At 41.2% G+C, this 19344-nt stretch overlaps 1 protein-coding gene across 1 annotated transcript in view; it reads right to left on the bottom strand.

The window, feature by feature from the left end:
- Window positions 1-4495: 4495 nt before the first annotated feature.
- The window catches only part of itga8 (integrin, alpha 8), a 37669-nt gene continuing 22820 nt past the window's right edge, over window positions 4496-19344 (bottom strand). Inside the window, exons 16-30 of the mRNA XM_071470048.1 lie at window positions 19165-19220; window positions 18521-18678; window positions 18238-18369; window positions 17286-17353; window positions 16522-16669; window positions 15756-15848; window positions 12165-12244; window positions 11532-11612; window positions 10019-10124; window positions 8750-8908; window positions 6869-6985; window positions 6638-6751; window positions 6126-6227; window positions 5884-6006; window positions 4496-5776 (exon numbers count right to left, since the gene is read on the bottom strand). Of these exons, the coding sequence (XP_071326149.1) occupies window positions 5687-5776; window positions 5884-6006; window positions 6126-6227; window positions 6638-6751; window positions 6869-6985; window positions 8750-8908; window positions 10019-10124; window positions 11532-11612; window positions 12165-12244; window positions 15756-15848; window positions 16522-16669; window positions 17286-17353; window positions 18238-18369; window positions 18521-18678; window positions 19165-19220 (1627 nt within the window). The 3' untranslated portion in view covers window positions 4496-5686. The remainder of the gene's footprint in view (window positions 5777-5883; window positions 6007-6125; window positions 6228-6637; window positions 6752-6868; window positions 6986-8749; window positions 8909-10018; window positions 10125-11531; window positions 11613-12164; window positions 12245-15755; window positions 15849-16521; window positions 16670-17285; window positions 17354-18237; window positions 18370-18520; window positions 18679-19164; window positions 19221-19344) is intronic.

The raw sequence follows: 19344 nt of genomic DNA, 5'->3' as shown, positions 1-19344 counted from the left end.
TCTGAAGTCCATACCTGGTATATCAGAGTACTGCTGTTTTGATAAAAACAGCTTTCTTTCTGTTAGTAGATTTGTTTCTTAGAGTAGAGCCAAAATAAAAAATCCTACAGTTCATACTCAGGAACAGTATGTGTCTGTATGTATGTATTTGTGTGGGTGTGTGTGTGTTTGTGTATGTGTGTATGTGTGTAAGTCTGTGCATGTCCACAGTCACATGTGTATGTTCTGAGCAGCAGCACTTTGATGAAGCATCCAGCAGGATTGTGGTGTTGGTGGTGGTGGTGCCCCCTGTTCCTCAACCATTAGATATAACGGGAATAATAAACTGACTGTTTCTCATCATATTATGTCCTACAGGTTTATCCATGAGAAAAAAAAAAAAAAAACTATATATACCGGGACAGGGAATGTAAACACACATTGGGCAAACTATCTCAACTTTATTTTTGATGAATGATAGAGCTACTATTCAGAGAAAGAAAGAGAGAGTTGTAGAGTTAACTAGCCAGCTAGTGTTGATCATGTACAGTAAATTGTATCCCAGAAAGTGTACAGTGTGTGTATAGATATTCTAACCCTTATGTAGCCTATGTACTGTATGTGCCACAGCGCCTCCTTCTTCAGTCATTCCATTAACTCACCAATATCAAGTGGTTCTACTATTGTTTTTGTCAGTTCAGGTATTAATCTAATGTTCATGAATGTGCTACAGTTCTTTGGGAACATCTACACAATTTGGCCTCCTCAGAATTGAATTTGACTTGCACACTGTAACATACAGTATGTGCGAATATGAACTGCAGTTTATCATAATAGCCATTGACCTTTTGTAACATCTCAAAGGTGTTTTGTTGTAAACCCAGTAACCAGACTGTTCTCTGTCTGTGTGTGTTTGACTGCTCAGGCTAAACACTGCCCAGTGACTGTTCTCCACCAAAACTATGTGGTCTTATATTCTTCACTGTTACAAAGTAGAGCTACTGTTTCATCAATTTGTCTTTGTAGCCTGGCCTGTGTTTGTACTTTCCTTAAAGGAATTGTTATTTTTCAACTACAGACCTGAAATGACACCATGACATGGACAAATCTATTAAATGTGGGATTGATGCTTAAAGGAAAAGGCTGGTGTTACTCTGCATTTTTATTATTGTCAATAAATCCCAAGAAAAGACCAAAACCGACAATGCATTAATCAAACTACTGACTTCCTCACCCTCTCTCTTACCCCCAGCGTCAAGCCTATTCATCTTTGCTGAAGACACATATTTAAAAGCTGCAAATATGTGGTGACACTGTAGTTTTTTAGCAAACGTTATTCAAACAGGAACAAATTCTGTCCTGGACTATTTTAAGCTGTGGAGTGATGCATTACCACATAGGGACACTGTATGACTAACTGACTGAAAATAAAGTACACAACTCATGTTCATGTTTTAGGACAACACTGAAGGTCGAGTGTCTTTATGTTGATCAGACCCAGCTGCACAGACAGTACCTGTTAATTTGATCAGTTTGTTGTTGGTTTTGGTCTTTTTGTGGGATTTGTCGACAATGACAAAAATATAGAATATTGCCTGTCTTATCATTTACAGTCCTTGCACACCCACACAGTTATTCTTGCCAGTTAGATCTCTGCTCAGGTTGATGCTGGCAGGAGCTGTGCTGTGAATTAAACAACAACTTAATAAGAACGGTAAAGATGGACATTTTTTCGCCCTGGAAAGGAGCAACAACAGTGAAGTGCAGTCAGTGTATGCCCCACACAATGCTGAGCAGAGGTCTACCCAGGCAGCATCAGTGAGTAGGGGCTTTAAATTAGACCCTCATATCAGCCTGTTGGAAAGGCTTAATAACACCATTCTGTACAAGACCCATTGAAATATGTAATTTTCAAAGCCCTTATAAATCATGTTGAATATGGTATATAAGCACCACCTTGTGGTGATCTTTGGATTTGCACTTTGACATATGGGGGTTGGGTGTTTTAGTTAAACTAATACACATCAGTAATGTACAGCATGTCTGAGAGGAATTGTACACTAACAGTACATCTCAGTGATTTGTAAATAGCCAAAGTCTTCCATTATAATGTTGGTATGACCTTGTCACCGGTGGAGAGGATAAACACTGATCCCCATATACAGACCTTTGAAATAAAGTTTCAAGAATACATCATCATTTATTTGACAGAAATACAGGATATTGCTTCACCCAATATATTTTCTTTTGCACTAGCTCAAAAATCCAGGAAATTATGGGAGAGATAAGACTTAAAAGAAAAAAGATTTTGTAATTCGGGTCTGTTTGTTGGATAAATCTCAGCTAAGATACAGTATGTCCTACGTACAGTATGTAGTAAGTATCAATAATGTTCCCTTATTTTGATGGTGTTGAGATTTGCTAGTCAGAAACTGTTAAATCTTTAATTCAAATGTTTGATTTTACATTTGATCAAATATATTCAAAGAAATAAAGAGTCTAAAGAAAAAATGCTGTATGTCTTTTTTATGCTTTCAAGATGTTCAGGCTTGTGTGTGTGTGAGAGAGAAACAGAGAGCGACAGGGACAGAAAAAGAGAGGGGGAGAGGGAGCTTTGGCAATACTTTGTGCATGAATATGTGGTTTACCAGCTGTGTGACTGTGATACTGTGAATGCCTCCACTTGAGATGTGCCAGATAATAGCTTTACTTCCGCTCTCCCGATTCGATATTTCCTACAATGAACTCCAGCTGTAACTGAAGACTGAACCAGGGACTATTTGGAGTGAGTGGACGCAGAATTTCTTATTTCTGCAAAAATGATCAGTGATGTTTTTCCTTTTGTAATTTTGTCGATTACAGCCAAGAGGGAGGTCTGAAGGATCAAGCACCTCCCTGGTGAAGGTAAGAGGCACAGTGTTCAGAAAGCATCAGAAAGATATTTCCTATGAACATCATTTTTACATATTGTTGAGCTGCTTCATTCAGTACCTCCACAGCCAATGAATAATAATAAAAATAACTCATAGATGACAAATAATGTTTTGATTTAGGGATATCTAATCTCTGCAGCAGTCTGATTTACATGCGTATGATTTCAGCCACAGTCTGTTGCTGTGTGCTGCTGCATTTTGACCTCCACTGACTGTTTGTATACCTTTGTGCAAAAAGATATTAATACACAAGCTGGCTATAAATTTGAGCTAGCTCCAAGGATCTGATATATTCTACACATATTATATTTCAAAGTGTACATCCTTGCTCTATTGGGAGATACAGGGCATGCATTATACTTCACTGGACTGTTTAGAGTGTGTATGTGTCCTCCCATCTTAGTTTTGTAATATATAAGCATGTTTTGTGCAGGGAACATTCAAGTTAGATGTACAGTATGAGTGTGAGAAACAAAAGATTCAAACATCTCCCAAAAGCCACAAAGATACTGATACCAAACATTTTGTGGCTCCACAAAATGTCCCATCAATCTCCCATCATGCATTGTACACTTACAGACCATATTACCACAATTCTGATTCTCAGTCTACTGGTTTTTTCTGGTACAGGGCAGGTAATGTGGATCGCTACAAATCTGCAGCTGCACATATGAAGTTTTAGAGAACGTGGTATAAATGCCCCTGTTAGTTTCTACACAGTGTTGTAAAGAACAGTAAATTAAGTATCAAGCTCAAATAAATTGCTGCCAAAAGGAAACTTGGTTTTGGCCCCATAAAAAAAACCCAAAACATTCTTCAGTTCAGAAATAGCAGTAAAACTTTCACCTACCCTGTAATTAACTACTATCATCATCAACAGAGAACTCACTGCTCACCAACATTCAGAATTGTGTGTGTATCCTATCGGCTGTGTTAACTTATTTCTGACATATTCTGAAATGACATTGACAACCACAGAGTTTTGTTCAAGTCAGCACCACAAGAGGCTGCTGTCCTGCCTCTCCTGCATCTTCTTCAGGTTTTACTATGTTGCTCCTCTCCTCTGTTTCTCCACTGCACCACCTGGGGGAGCAAGAGTCCTTCCGCTGAGGTGGACACTTCAGCCTTGGAGGCTAGATGGTATTGGACAGGACTGACCAGAAAAGATTTTGGAAAATGGTGCCTTCAGATATTATTATAGATATATGACATCTAACTCTATCTATATTTGTCTTGTGTAGTACTTTCATTCATATCAAATTGAACAAGAACATTTGCGGTAGTGTAACCTGCGTAGTGCAAAATTGCTCTGTGCCATTAGTATTAAGAAAACCTAGGAAAATAAGGTCTCTCGGTTACAGGACGAATAATTAACATTAATGAGTTGCTTGATTTGGGCACAAAGCTCCTGTTAGTAAGAAAACCTGTGGCACAGATCAGAATGTGATTATTGAGACATTAACATTTTTTCATGTTTCTTTCCTCTCTTTTTGCAACATATGCACTGACAACGTCACTCTAACTTCATGGTGTTGAGGACAATGTAAAGATCTGTTGCCTAATAAACTGAAAATGAGAATGTGTAATAAAACAAGACTTTATTCTGATAAAACTTCACACTTGATACAAATAACAAGTAGGACTCAATCATGACACATTAAAAGTAAGATTTGAGTTGAGGGTGCTGTTGATGCCCCGCCCACTTTGTTCTGTCTGCCTGTGCATGATGCAGTTTTAAACAAACAACAACAGTAAATGCGCTGTTAAATGCCATACAGTCTGTGAAGTAATGTGCACAGTCTCAGACTGTCTACAATGTACTTTTGATATGGACGGATTATCTTTTCAGTCTCTGAAGTATTTTCAACTGTTCAAAAATAAAAGACAAGAAAGTAATAAGTTATTTATTTCTTATTTGTCTCCTTACTTTATTCTTTTTTAAATGTCATGTGGTGGCTCCAATCAGTCTAAACAATTGCTTTTGTTGCTTTTGCAATACTAATATCTAAAATACCAATAAATCACTTATATACATAAACAATGGAAACATTAAGCTCTAATAAAATAATGCCAGTGTAAACAAGCTTCAGTATCACGCAACGCCCCAATATTGCACATACATTCATAAATATACACATTAACTTTGTGCCTTTGTGTTTATGCATGTGGCTGCATCCTTTGTGTGTGTGTGTAATAAATCTGTATACAGCCTAGTGTGAAGAAAACCGGGATAAATTAAATCTTGTGGGGAGAGAATTCAATAACTGAATGATAGGATGACATAAGAGGCACCTAATGAACACACACATATGTACAGTACCTGCACATATACACATACGCACACACACTCTCACAAACAAACGCTCTCATACTCCCAAAAGCACTTGTGCATAGATGTCAAGTCTCTTTGTGCCTCACTTACACAGACACATGAAAACAGTTGCAGAAACATTTAAAGCATTGTCTTCACAACAAAGTCCAGTCTGTCTTCAGCTCTGGTGCTTCATCACAATGGATAAACAATGGACATGTGTGTGTGATTGAGCCTGTTTAGTGTGTTTTGGTCCCATTCCGTCTGGTTTGACCTCGTTCTTTGGTCCCAGTCTGATCGGCGCTGCAGTCTCTTCAGTCTGTTCTTTCAGTCAGTGTCATTCACAGAGAAGATCTCCAGCCAAGGAATGTTGGGTCCGACTACAACAGATCTCAGATCTGATTTAAGTTACTCAGAAGGTGCACATCCCTCCCAAACCACAGTCCTCCAATCAGGAGCTGTCTTAAGCATCCCCAGTTTGATCAGACGTCAGCTGCTCCTGGTCGGAGATGTTATCGTCAGCTGGTGGCCGCGCCCGGTCAAAGAAACCGCACTAGGGGAATCATATTAACCCATTAGTGTAGGTTTTGATAATTAAACTACCACAAGGAATGCTTTAGGAAGGTGGATGTGTGTGTGTGTGTGTGTGTGTGTGTATACCTTCCACATGGCGAGTGTCAGCATGGCCAGCACCAGCAGCCCCAGCAGAATGGCCAGGATGATGACCCAGAGTGGAACAGCAAACGATACATCAGGAGTCCCCCACAACACCAGCGTCCCCATCTGCAGAGCATAGACAGATAGAGTAAAGTATTTATAAATGCTGATACGTTTCCTTTTTCGCCTTTAGCGCCTGACACAAACTCACACACTTCAGTTACTGTCTCCATTCTCTATCTTACCGAGGTGGTGTGTTGAGGCAGAGTTGGGGGCTGGATTCGGTATGGCATGGCTGTGACCATGAAGGACACAGTAGAGTTGAGAATGTAGGGGTCGTTACGCCGCTGTAAGACACATATTACATTATTTTTAAAAAGCTGACATTTGACCCTTCTCATACTTTACTTACAATTATTACGCCAGTTTGTCTCAGTATAGTTTAGTTTAAACTTTGAATTTAGCTTTTAAGTCAGCATGGACAAGAGGCACTAAAGTGCTCAAATAAAATGGTCATTTGATCTGTGATATGATCAAAAGCTGCAGAACGTTCTTAATGGACCTTATTGGGAAACTGTTTTCTCATCTGCTGTTTCAAAGGAACTGAAATCAATAACCTTTGTTAGTTCAGTTTAGTTGCACAATGATGATGAAAAAACAAGCAAAACCCTGAAAGTAGAATGATTAACATAGGAAGGAAGTAAAGTTAAAAAAAGAAAAAAAAAAAAAGGTCAAGATGACAGCTCAAGATACTGACCTGCAGGAAAGTATGTGCCCACAGTCTTGAGCGGATCTTGACCACCGCGCTCTGCCCACGGTCCAACCGGCCAACCACACACACGATCCTCAGACAGGAGATATTGGTGCAGTTCTGCGCGGCGGAAAAGTTGGAAGAGAGAGAAGGAAGACATCAAACAGCTGTGATACACTAACGAATGTTTGGTTGAGTTTGTTTTCTTGGGAGGGTAAACATGTATGTGTGGCTCACCAGGGTTTTACCACTGTAACTCTGAGCTTTGCTGACGGCCCGTTTGTGGCGGTGAGGGGGAGCGCTGGTGTTCCTCAAAAAACCCAATAATTCAGGTGTGTCCTGGAGAGCGGAGATCTGACACAGGCAAGGAGAGGAAGAGTTATCAACACTTTGAAAAGTTAAGATTTAAATTATGAATTATATTCTCAGAATAGACAGTCTACAAGAACTGTTTCTTGTTTTTCAGCCAGTTAGACTTTAAAGTTGAGTTCTGAGCTTTTGGGACTGTTGTTCCAGTGCTCACATTCCTTGGTGTTATTTTAATTATTCCCTCAACAACATGTGTTTAGGCCTTTTGAGGACAGTTAGGCCTATTTGTCAGAACATACTGCTAAATACATAGTGATGGTTTTGTGTCGTCTGTATTGCACATGGGCTCTGATGCAGCCCAGGCGGCAAATGAAAGGAGACAGTGAAGGTGGAGACAGGGAAGGCTTGTAAAGTAAGTATTAAGGATGTTGTAAGAGATGTAGTAAAATAACACAAAATCAACAGCTGTTGAAACAAATGACATTAAGTGATCTGATCAACAAATGTTTTGATGAATTTAAAGAGATTTTACTTCCCAATTGAAGCTCATACAGTCAAGATTACAAGACTGAACAACCTGAATTTCCTCAAGTCACAACTCACTCATAACAGATAGAAAGTGATGGATGAGTCACTCCTATAACGGCTAGATATTAGAAGTGTGGTGGACATTAAGCAGTAATAAAACATTTTAAATCAAAGGAGATGTGTAGGACATGGCTTGCTTTTTCCTCTCAGCTAATTTTGGAAGCAGAGCATAGCAACAATAGTTGTCTGCTTTTCCTCCTGGAGCTCAGTGGGCAGCAGCTCTGTCACTTCAGCCAGTGAGTCTCAAGTGACAGAGCTGCAGAAACAGGCCACAGATAACAATAATGGTGTTTTGGTAAGTGGGTTGAAGTTTGTAAATGTAAACCTGTAAAAAATGTATTCTTGTAAAAAATGGATTTGGTGTAACCTTGTGGCACAGAGGCTAAAGAATGGCATGCCACCTCAGGGGAGAACTGGGATCCATTCTCAGTAGCAGTCTCCATTTTTAACAACACAAATAGCAGTGTTGGCAGGAGGGAAGCTGGTGAGGGATCATCCCTGTTTCTGCAATAGTCACTTCTGGAGATTTGTCGGTTGGGCTGTAGATACTGATCATTGTTAATATCAATACATTTTTTCTTCATAATCATTTTGCCCATGAGACGTCAAAAATAACAGCAATCACAAGTTGCCAAAACCCACACAGACGTCTTAAAATTGCTTATTTTGTCTGGCCAACAATTTATTTTACACTTACACTGGCAATGAGCTAATCAAGAGGAAAATTAAGAAAAAAAAACCTTGGAGTTCTCACCATGTGCTGCATATCTGACTCATTTTGTTTTCATAGATGGTTATAGCTTGCAGCACTTCACATTCAGACATAATTGCTCACTTTTTGAAATAACTGCATGTTTTCTTTTTAAATTACTCTTCAGATGATATCATAGATATTGGAAACTATTCCAACTCTAATTTCCACTAATAAGCATAATACTCAAGCCTCCCTGTTTTGAACCAACCAGCAAAAGAACATGGAGAAGAGCCAGAACAATGGGTACAATTATGTTTTAAATAAGCGGGTACAAATGATGGACCAATGGATGGATAAATAAGCCGCTAGCAATGTAATAAATAAAAGTCTGAAATTGCAGTAGGTCTGGTGGTTTGATGGTGGTTTGTTTTTGTAAGTGAGAAAGGAAACATATTCACTCCCACTACAGGAAATATATCCATAATTATTTATTTGGTTCTGTACATGTTTATATATTTTCATGTTACCTGAAGGCCAAGTGGGTTGAGGCTGGTGTTTGTCCGGCAGCTAATTGGTCCGTCAGTTTGAATCTCCATGGCATACAGCAGGTTCTCATCACGGAAACGGGAAGGCCAGCCGACCTGAATCTCAGCCTCCCGAATACTGCTGGGACCAGAGTTATGGAGCTGGAGACAGAGAAGGAGTAGAAACTTGTCAGTATAGTGGTATCTTCTGTCTTATTAGCAGGTCTCAAGTGACTGAGGCTATAATCAGGTTATCCTAACTGTGGAATGATGACACAGGCCACCTGTGTTTCAGTAAAGATAATACTAATGCAGCCTTCAGTCTCTCGGGATTGAAACAAAAGACAAGCAAAACCCACAGCATCACCTGGCTCATCATTCCACATAAATGAATTATGAGCCTAAATGAACCATCAATTCAACAAATCCTCTTTTTTACCCTGTATTTTCTCTCTTGCACACACATACACACACGGTCATTAACACTGCAGCAAGTCATCCAAACAGGACATGATCCTGGTGCTGCGGGGCAGGAATTCTATGAGAGCAAAAAAAAAAAAAAAAAAAAAAAACCGAAAAAAAACTCTGTTCTCTCTAACTAGAAGCAGCTGGCAACTGGAAAAAAGTACCACAAATGAAAATCATTATCAGCTGCAGGACAGGCCAGACACTGCTGCACTCCAGTTCAATGAAGCAGCCATCCCTTTAAAACAAAAAGAAATCACATGTTCATGACACACACACACACATACACACACATGCACGCACACACCTATTGTAAACTGTTGCCAGTCTGTCTGCCATCCTCCCTCCTTATAACTATTTGTACCTCTGTTTGACCCTGTTTTCCTCTCAGTCATAATTAGTCATTACACTGTGTCCAGTCTTAAGAACAACCCTTCTCCCCCTCCCTCCTCTTCTCTCCTCGCCTTGCTCCTTATTCCATTCTCTGTTTCCCCTCCTTGTCTCTCTTTTTCCTGCCTTCACAGCAGTAATTACTCCTGAGCTGGAGACCTTTGATCAGCCAGAAGCCAATTACTTATAGAGCTACTGGTTTGACTTTGTATGTGTGTGTGTGTTTCTATTTACTTCACCTCACAGAGCCCCCTCCCCTCTTGCTGTAGCCTAATTTACAACTTTCCTCACCTATTTTTCTGCTCTTTTCATCTTGCCAGTCCATGTAAAGATCTGGACTTTCTTCACCAGCAACAACAAAAACCTCCCATGAGATTCAGACACTTGGCTGTGCTGCATGTAAAGGCATCCATTTACCTCATAGATGTGTGTTACTTGTGGTCCCACATCGTCCTCTTTGACGGGCTTCTCTTTGGGTTCCCAGCGTGGGAATGGCAGCACCACTTGAGAGGGATGAGACACCCTGGAGGGAGGAGAAACAACTCAGTGACACTGATGCTCATGCACATTAACAGATTTGGACTCCATCCTAACATAATACTCACTGTCCATATGAATGCTGACAGCTGTAATTGGTCATTTCTCTCTGGCTGTGACAGAGGGATACTCTCTAGTTGACCTAGGTCAGCCTTACTGCCTGTGTTACAAGTCTACACCTGACTACCAGGATGTATCCCTCCACCACGACTCAGCGATCAAACACTCATGTACAACTTTTGCTCAAAACAGCCTATAACTTTGGAAATAGCACCTTTTCAATTTGGGTATCTCAGACTACTGAAGCCAAATATTATAGTACATTTTTACATAAAACAAACAAGGACTGTGGATTATGGCTCCCCCCCCCCCAGTGGAGTTACACTTGGAACATTTCATGGCCGGCACAGAACAACTTTAAACATACTGTCTGTACATATGGTCAGTGAGTATAATGGTAAGATTGATTTAAACAGTCTGACCCTATCCTTTAACAGCTCTGTCGTCATATTGGAAAGTCAAAGATTCCTAATCTGCAAAATATAAGTACCTGTTTAAAGAAAAATTAAACACAAAAACATTTCGAGCTGTTGAGAAATTCACATACACTGAATCCTATCAATAATAAGAGCGATGCAAATAAAGATTTTCTTGGTTCGGAAATGTAGCTGATTCTGCCCCATTTGTTGACAACATACTGAAGATCTCAAGGTAGTCTGACCTAAGTGGGAAAAATTGTTTATGCCCCCAAATAGGGGTGTAATGTTTAAAAGCTAAATGTGCATGCAAAAGACATACTTCCTATTCTTCAAATAGGAGGTGGGCACAGTCTCATCAGAGTTGAATAAATACCACAGCTATGTACTCTAAAAATTGTGGTTTAGAGTTTAAAATGAATTATTTCAAGCTGTAGATGGAGACAGCTGAGGCAGTGCAGTTTCACAGCACAAACACAGGAACTTGTACGTCCTCATCCCAGGTCCCCCCTTCGCTTGTGTGTACGAGTGACCACACCCAAACAACGCTATGCAAGGCTCCAAGCTTTGAAGTGTGTGTGTGTTTGTGTGTGTGTGTGTGTGTGTGTGTGTGTGTGTGTCTATGTCAGTGGGCATATGGGCATCTATGTACATGTCAAAAACTCATAAGTATCCCATGTGCACATGATTACTTCAAATTTATTTCTAGCAACGTGTTTTCATGCTGTTTTCCATCTGTATATAAACATGCGTCACAAATTCAAACATTACAGAAGGGGCAGTAATATCCTGCAAACACCAACAAGTTCAGACTGAAACCAGATCAGTCGTATCTTCGGGAAGCAGACACAGCAACAAGGAATTTTTGTCACTCGGTGAAGACGCCACGCTCTCACATGCAAAGATGCTTGACTCACCCACGTAAATCGAGCTGAGCCTTGGCAGCGATGGACAGGTTCAAAGTGACTGGGTTGCTGTTGGAGTTATCTTTGTTGGAGCTGTGGAGAGATTCACAGGGGGTTTATATAAAATAAGGAGTAAAATGAAAACATACACCCCACCGACTTTGCTCTATGTCCAATATCTGTTTGGAAATGTTGCACAGGAGGCTGTGATACAACATGAGTGAAAGCAAAAGCTCAGAAAAGCTCATGATAAAGCTGTGTTTTTATCTTCAGCTGACTCCAAGAGGAATTCCTCTAGCTGTGTGCTTGGCCTACATTTAACTGTCTGTGCCTTTTGATGTGCTGTATCGAAATCAATACAACGAAGCACAACAGTGGACATGTTGTGTAGAGCTTGTCTTCTCTCTGGAGTTCCTCACGGCCATCTGTCTTCTTCTGTCGCTGCGGTTAGTTTCATCAAACCACAGACGGTGACAGGATCAGGACAGACACAGAACTTATTTACATGGCTCAGAGGAAAGACAAACAGTTCTTTGTGTGTGTGTGTGTGTGTGTGTGTGTGTGTGTGTGTGTGTGTGTGTGTGTGTGTGTAAATGTGAGTGTGGGATGTTAGGGAGAGTGCGTGACTGTCAGTGGGTGTGTCACCTGTGGATCTGTAGCTCAAAGCTGATTTTTGGTCCGGCATCATCCAACCTCTGGACAGAAAACCTCAAACCCACAGACAGCTGGACAGGAGTGTGGCGAGAACACAAGAAAAGAGAGAGAATGTATTAGAAAAACATGTGACAGGAGAAAGAGGAGGACAGTAAAAGAGTGATGACAGAGAAGAAAGAAAGGCAGTATTAAGATGCATCTGTATATCAAAGGTCACATCATGTCTAGTAATATACGGTAAAACCCCTGTTAACTTGATCCTCTTTTGTTATTACATAGGCAGAAGATCGTGTGTGTGTGTGTGTATGTGTGTGTGTGAGTGTGTGGGTTGACAACAGCAGAAATCTTAAATCTGAGAAAATCCAGACAGCACACACAGACACACACTTAAAAGCTACGGTTAAGTTTCTTGTCTGTCCCCAGTTTAAATCCCCTGTCCTCCAGGCTAACTGGAAACATGTGGAGGATTTGGTTCATCATCCACTGTATAACAACAGTGTGTGTGTGTGTGTGTGTGTGTGTGTGTGTGTGTGTGTGTGTGTGTGTGTGTGTGTGTGTGTGTGTGTGTGTGTGTGTGTGTGTGTGTAAGCTCTACTGAACAACAGGTCAGACAAACATGGTCCAGAGGGGGAAATGACAGCATTCAGACGCACAGTAACACTTCAAGAGGCGTGCCTGGGGGTGCGGGACTACAAAGCTAGAGAGGAAAGATCTAAAGAGACAGACACCAAATGAGTATGAGAGAGAGGAGCAGACGTCACTATCAGCTATGATGCTCTGTGTGGCAGAGAGGGGAGGAGGAGGAGAACAGCTGTCGAAGTAGAAGTCTGACGAAGAGTGTGTGGAACAGAGAGGTCAACTGTGTCTCTTAAAATCTGTCTTTAAAGCATCTAACACTGACCTCTGCTTTAAAAGGGGACTGTTAAAAGTTTAGTTTGGTTCTTTAGCGAGACCAGAAGCTGTGGGCAACTTGAATTTGTCCGGGTTACAATGGATTGTGCATTTTCATGGTGGAAAAATCATCAAAACATCCACAGAAACTTTTTCAACTCATACACTGTCTATCTGTATGCTCAGTGTGTTCCAAATAATTATCATTGTGCCACAACATGCCTAAATACACGGCTTCTGTGTTTGACTATTACCCTCCTTGAAGCTACAGAGCTTTGCCACAAGCAGTGTATTTAGCCACATCTTGGCAAAACAATGGTTCTTTGAAACAATACTGAGAGACGTGGTTTGTGCTGTAAAGTAGTGGTTTGAGAAGTTTCTAAGGTTTGTCAGCCATACAAAGTATTCACTGGAACACATAAGAATCCAACTGACCATTGTGGCTGTGTTTTGAGCCTGTGTTTTCGAGCCTACAAGGGTGTTTGATACCCAAAACATTTTACAAGGAGGATGCTGAAAGCAAGACTTTGTCACTTTTTTCAAAAAAGAAACAGCACATCCTCTGTAAGCCATTCAGGGTTTTAGCTGCTACAGCTTTACTTCTATAGTCTTGTATTTACTATTATCCCATAATTGTTTGTTGTGGCAACAGTAGCAACTTCTCAGCAAAAGACACATAGCTTCACTATAAATGTAGATATGACAGGAATTATTGTCAAGCATCATCAACTGATGTTAAATGTAGAATTGTTATGGTACAGATAGCAGAATTTGAAATGCTTCTGATACTGCCTAAAATACTGGATCAGATATTGGCAAGTACGCCAGTAAATGCATCGATTCGATGCCACATAATTATTAATAAACTTCATATTTTCACACCCAGATAAAACAGCTGTTTTCCTGGAAATCAACTCTTCTTCACTGCTTTAAAACTGTTGCCAGTGGCTGCACAGTGCAACTTTCTGTGTAGGCTGCTGTTTTTAAAATAGTGCAACGTTAGCTGTTAGCAAAATGTCACAATATGCAAGGTTGTAATTTCAAGGAGTGGGACTACTTTGAGGACAGCTATTGAAGGAATTATTATTTATTTCTAGATTTATTTTTCTTTCAAAATCAAAGTAGATAATAAAAGAAAGATTCTATAGCATTATATATAGCCGTACAACATGACAGCAATCACATCACATCCATACAGCCTAAGCAGTGTACAGCAGTTGAAATCTTTTTTTGTAATGCAGTGGTATTGGATCAAGTATCAGAAGTGGTTTCAGGAAGGAAACAATGCTGGAACATCTCTTAATGCAATGAAAACTGTTCCATAATTCTGCAGAATGATAACATAATGTAATTATATCCTCAAAGAAGGATTCCACTCAACAGATGGATGATGATATTAAATTATCAAGCAGTTAATGTTATCATTATTGTGAGAGAAAGAGTTGAAGAATTGAATGAGCACAGGTAAGTGCAAGAACACTGGACAGCACTGATTGGAAGAGCTATGCTTCACACTGACTCTAAACCACAAATGTACTTAAATGTCAGTGTTTTGATACCTGACAAGGATCAGAGTGGGGTCAAAACCTTGTCCACTTAAAAACATTTGCAGTTTTGTGGTCAGTGTCTGCTAATCATAATTGATTGCTATCAAAACCTTGACATAAATATACAGAATCACACTCACAGTAAACTGAAATGAAAACAAGGACAGTAAGAAAAGCAACAAAGATGCAGGCAGGCAGACAATACTGAAGCCAAAAAATAGCTTTCCCTCAGGCATGTACCTCCTACACTGATGGAGGCACTACAGCTGTGTCATGTGGCACAAGGAATGAACTTCAATGATGATAATTATTTAGTTGCACAATATGACCAGAGTCTGTATGGGGTACATGGAGGTATGTTCTGCATAAGCTCATGGATTCCTGAATGTCCAACGGGGCAAGGGGAGAGTTAAATATGGGAAACATCTGGATGGCTGGGGAGCACACACACACACACACACACACACACACACACACACACACACACACACACACACACACACACACACACACACACACACACACACACACACACGAGTTGTCCCTTTTACATGCCTTGTTTTGCTCTCCTCCCCCAGCAGTGAAACATGACCACATAATTGATTTATCAGAAAGCTTGAGTCACCTACAGAGCTCAAACGCACCTCTGTGCTGGCCTTGACACCTTAAGAAAAACCCTCCATTTAGAGTAACACACACACTTGCTCACACACACACACACACTTGCTCACACACACACTAAAGCATATGTGTGCTGCTTTGTGGCACACGTATGTTCACGGTGTGGTAGAATTACATGTAGGAAGAACTCTTTACAAAGCCTTGTCTTCCTGCATGTGTCAGCCATCCAAGAGGTAAATGGATTATTATCACACACTGCACACACACACTCATGCACAAACGTACACACGAATGGAGTGTGAAGCACAGTCATGGGAGTCAGAGAACGTGGAATGAGGGTCAAGGTGGTGATCAGTAATCATTGGAACCCATCAATCAATGTGAATTAAACCTGATGCGTAACAGTCGCAGCTTCTTGGCATGGATGTTTGAAGGGGGGTTTGGGTTTTGTGACAAGTGTGTGTGTGTGTGTGTGTGTGTGCGTGCGTGTGTGTGTTTGTGGTTGTGGGTGTAAAAAACTCACCTCCGTCCCAGCTACCATTGGGTTCCCGAGGTCACACATCACCATCCTGGACTCATTGACCATCTTGTACTCGCAGTTTAGCTGAGACAGAGACTAGAGAGAGACCAAAAAGAACAGGAGGAGGCCAGTGAGTGAGATGATGACAAAACGGCGAATGAATGTGACAAACAGGGAGCAGCGAGAGTCAAGTGGGGGGAGAGAAGAACAAGGGAGGGAAGTATAACACCATCAAAGGGGGAAGGGAGCAAGGGATTGAAAAAGAGAAGGAGGGAGAGGAGGGAGGGGTAAGGCAGGGAGAGGAAGAGTGATGAATGCTCTGACAGTAACAACCTCATCAATCAAACAGCCCCATTACACACTCATTAGTGCACACACACGTGCAAGCACACACACACAGACAGCAGTTGACCCTATCCATTTCCGTGGTTACTAATGCAGCTTGTAAATCATAATAGGGGCTTTGGACAGTGGCCAGTAAAGCATGCCCTGCTGATAGCCTCGGCTTAATCACGCCAAACAACGCCACAACAGGATGTGATGTCGTACTGTAGCCGTTGCCTCAAATAGCTTACTTCCTTTTTTTTTTATATGGTCACTTGGCACATGCATCAATCACGATGAGATGACTGCCTTGATCCTATGTGTCTATTTTCAGTATCCACCCTGCTGAACCTTCACATCAAACCAGAATAATGGATTTCAGATAAATCTGTGTTTGCAGTGTGTGTGTGTGTGTGTGTGTGTGTGTGTGTGTGTGTTTACCTACCTCCACCCTGCGCTCCACTCCAATGTAGTCAGCCTCTGGTGGTATCAGTGTATGTAGCTCTGTCTCGTAGGCTCCCTCTCCTTGGTTCACCGCAGTGATGGTCAACATGACCAGATTGTCATCTCCAATCACCAGCTCTGAGCGGTCCCTGTGTGTGTGTGTGTGCGTGTGTGTGTTTTATTTTAGAGAGAGAACAGTGTACAGAGAAAATAATGTTTTTAGTTATGTAGAGGACACAGACAATTGCGCACAGTTTCATAAAAAAAAAAAAAATTGCTCATCTTGTGTTTTTTGTCAAATTAAGTTCATAATTTTTAGGACTGCACTTCATGTGTAATCCACTTATCTGCAAAGAATGCAATACCCCTGACCCCAACCATAACCCCAAGAATGTATGTGTGTGTGTGTGTGTGTGTGTGAGAGAGAGAGAGAGAGAGTGTGTGTGTGTGTCTCAGTCAGTGGAGGGTGACAGGATGTTTGTGTAATGCTGCCATGGAGATATCGTACAGCTGGAAACACTATAGAGAGTAGGCTAATTCACATACACATTTGCACCATCTCTCTCTCTCTCTCTCACACACACACACACACACAGCTATAATGTGAGCAACTTCAGTGTAAACGTCAGTGTAAACTTTGCTCATTGTGTGAGGAATAACAGACATACTTTCTTTGGTTTAGCTGTGTGTGCATGTGTGTCTGTGTTTGGCCGTGTCAAGTGTTGAGTGTTTACAGGTTGAGGTCAGAGGGCGTGTCAGTCTTACATGCTGGCAGCGAGCCGGAGGTCAGGGATACAAATATTGTCGTCTCCGCAGTCCAGGAGAATGTAGGCCTGACGGGAAGAGGGGGCACACGAGAGGGGGATTGTCATGAGGAAATGTTTAAGGTACACTGGGCATCATCATGAAACCAAAAACTAGAGAAAATGTAACTGGGACACACCAGGATGCAGGCAGTGTATGTGTAAAGACACACACACACGCTATAGCTCTGCTATCCAGGTCTCGGGTAGCAAAATGAAAATCTTGGGTTGGGTTTGTTTTGTGACCAGCTTCAGACTGAGGTTGGGTTTAGTTATTTTAAAGCGTAATCCTGCCAAACACATTGTAATGATAAGTAATAAAAAATATAAAGCAAATCCTTTGTTAAAAGTTTTTTTCAATGAGGTCACATTGCTTGTGTGGTCCATGAGTGTACATTTACATACTTAAAAATGAAGAAACTGCCTGTTGCTCATCAAAGGCTCAGCTCTGGAAAAATTTCCTGGTATTTATTTTTTTATCTTTCTGCAAGAGCAAGCATTTGAGTGCATATTTTTCATCAGATTTGTTGATTTGACAAATAAATACAAAGTTTAGAACTGAGCTTTTGGTGTGCCACAAACCATTTCTTTATTTTTCATTATTTGTATTCTCTGCATTATCTACATATACTACTGTGCAGGCGCTCCTGACCATCTGATAGTGAATTCTGGATTTGAATTGTTTCATATATAAAGTTTAGCTGAGAAAAAAAGTACTGAGTTTATCAACTCCTTAGACCCTTGATTCAGATAAAGAAAAAAACTCCCCAAATCAAGGATGGACAAACATGAAGGAAATGTCATGTGTACAGAATTAACCAAAATAGCAAATGTACAATATAGAAAATCAGGAAGACAGTATTATACTGTATATGTTAAATATTATACTCATGCTATAGAGAATATGTACTCACATGCTCTTGGAGGAAGGTGCTGCTGTAGCGGTTAAGGACAGGTGGGAGGTTTTGGTCACGTGGGGGAGGAGCCAAGCTGTAGTTCAGAGCCAGTGAGATAGGGGTTAATTTGTCCCTGAAGTCATCCTCCTCCTGTGAAGAAGTAACAGGCAGAGGTGAGAAATGTGCAGTTGTTCAGCTTTGTTTTGATTTTAATAGCAAACCAAGCGGTTGTATAGTTGATTCATCTGTAAAACAAACAACACAATACAACGCTCATTGTATTTGTGTGTGATTTGCTCACTCTCAGGTAAATGGTGTAGCTCAGGCATGCACGTGGGCGGTTGTGACCCAGCGTTAGGAGCCCAGTGCGCTGAGGCTGCTCGGTGTCCAGGAAGAGGACTCGCTTCACTCCACCCCTGGTGCCTTTCAACCAGTCCAGCTGCAGCTCTGCTCTCAGGTCTGGACAGGAGGGAATGATGGAGAGATGGAGGTGGGTGGAGAAGGGATGGTTAGAGTGAATAAGAACATCCAGCCAAGCAGACACTCCTTCTCTGTGTGTGTGTGTGTGTGTGTGTGCGTGTGTGTGCCTGCATGTGTGTATGTGACTTTCCTTTAGTTAGGTAGAAAGGATTCGGGGTTGTAGGTGTTCTACTCTAGAGCATTGTTAGATAGTGGAAACAATGTACTTCACACCTCCACTGTCTGTGTGTGTGTCCTGTTCTTCTTCCCACCCTCCTTCCTTTGTTCCCCACTCTGATCGGTGCGGCAGCAGTGGCTTCTCAGCAGGAAACTCTAATGAGATGTGTGACAGGGATGGCCCTGACCCCTCTCCCACCCACTGAGCTTTTCCATTTTGCCTCCCTCTCTCTCTCTCTCTCTCCCTCTCTCTCTGTCTCTCTCTCTCTCTCTCTCTCTTTATTCACCACACTGTGCACAGCTGCTTACCTACGGAGCTGGGGATCCCCGCACCGCTCACTGCTGCACACACATCCACCTTCAGACTGGAGGAAGAGGATATTAGGAGGGAAGAAAGATAGAAAAGAGAGATAGAAGACAGTGACTATTAGTCCCTAGGTAAAAAAAGAGTATTTAATTCATCTTTACTGTGATTTATCAAGTAGGTTA

Source organism: Trachinotus anak, unplaced genomic scaffold, assembly GCF_046630095.1.
Source record: "Trachinotus anak isolate AG129_WGS33_773 ecotype Australia unplaced genomic scaffold, CSIRO_AGI_Tana_v1 ptg000032l, whole genome shotgun sequence".
Taxonomy (NCBI): Eukaryota; Metazoa; Chordata; class Actinopteri; order Carangiformes; family Carangidae; genus Trachinotus; species Trachinotus anak.
The sequence above is the reverse complement of the archived record's forward strand: the minus strand, read 5'-3'. Positions and strand labels throughout refer to the sequence as shown.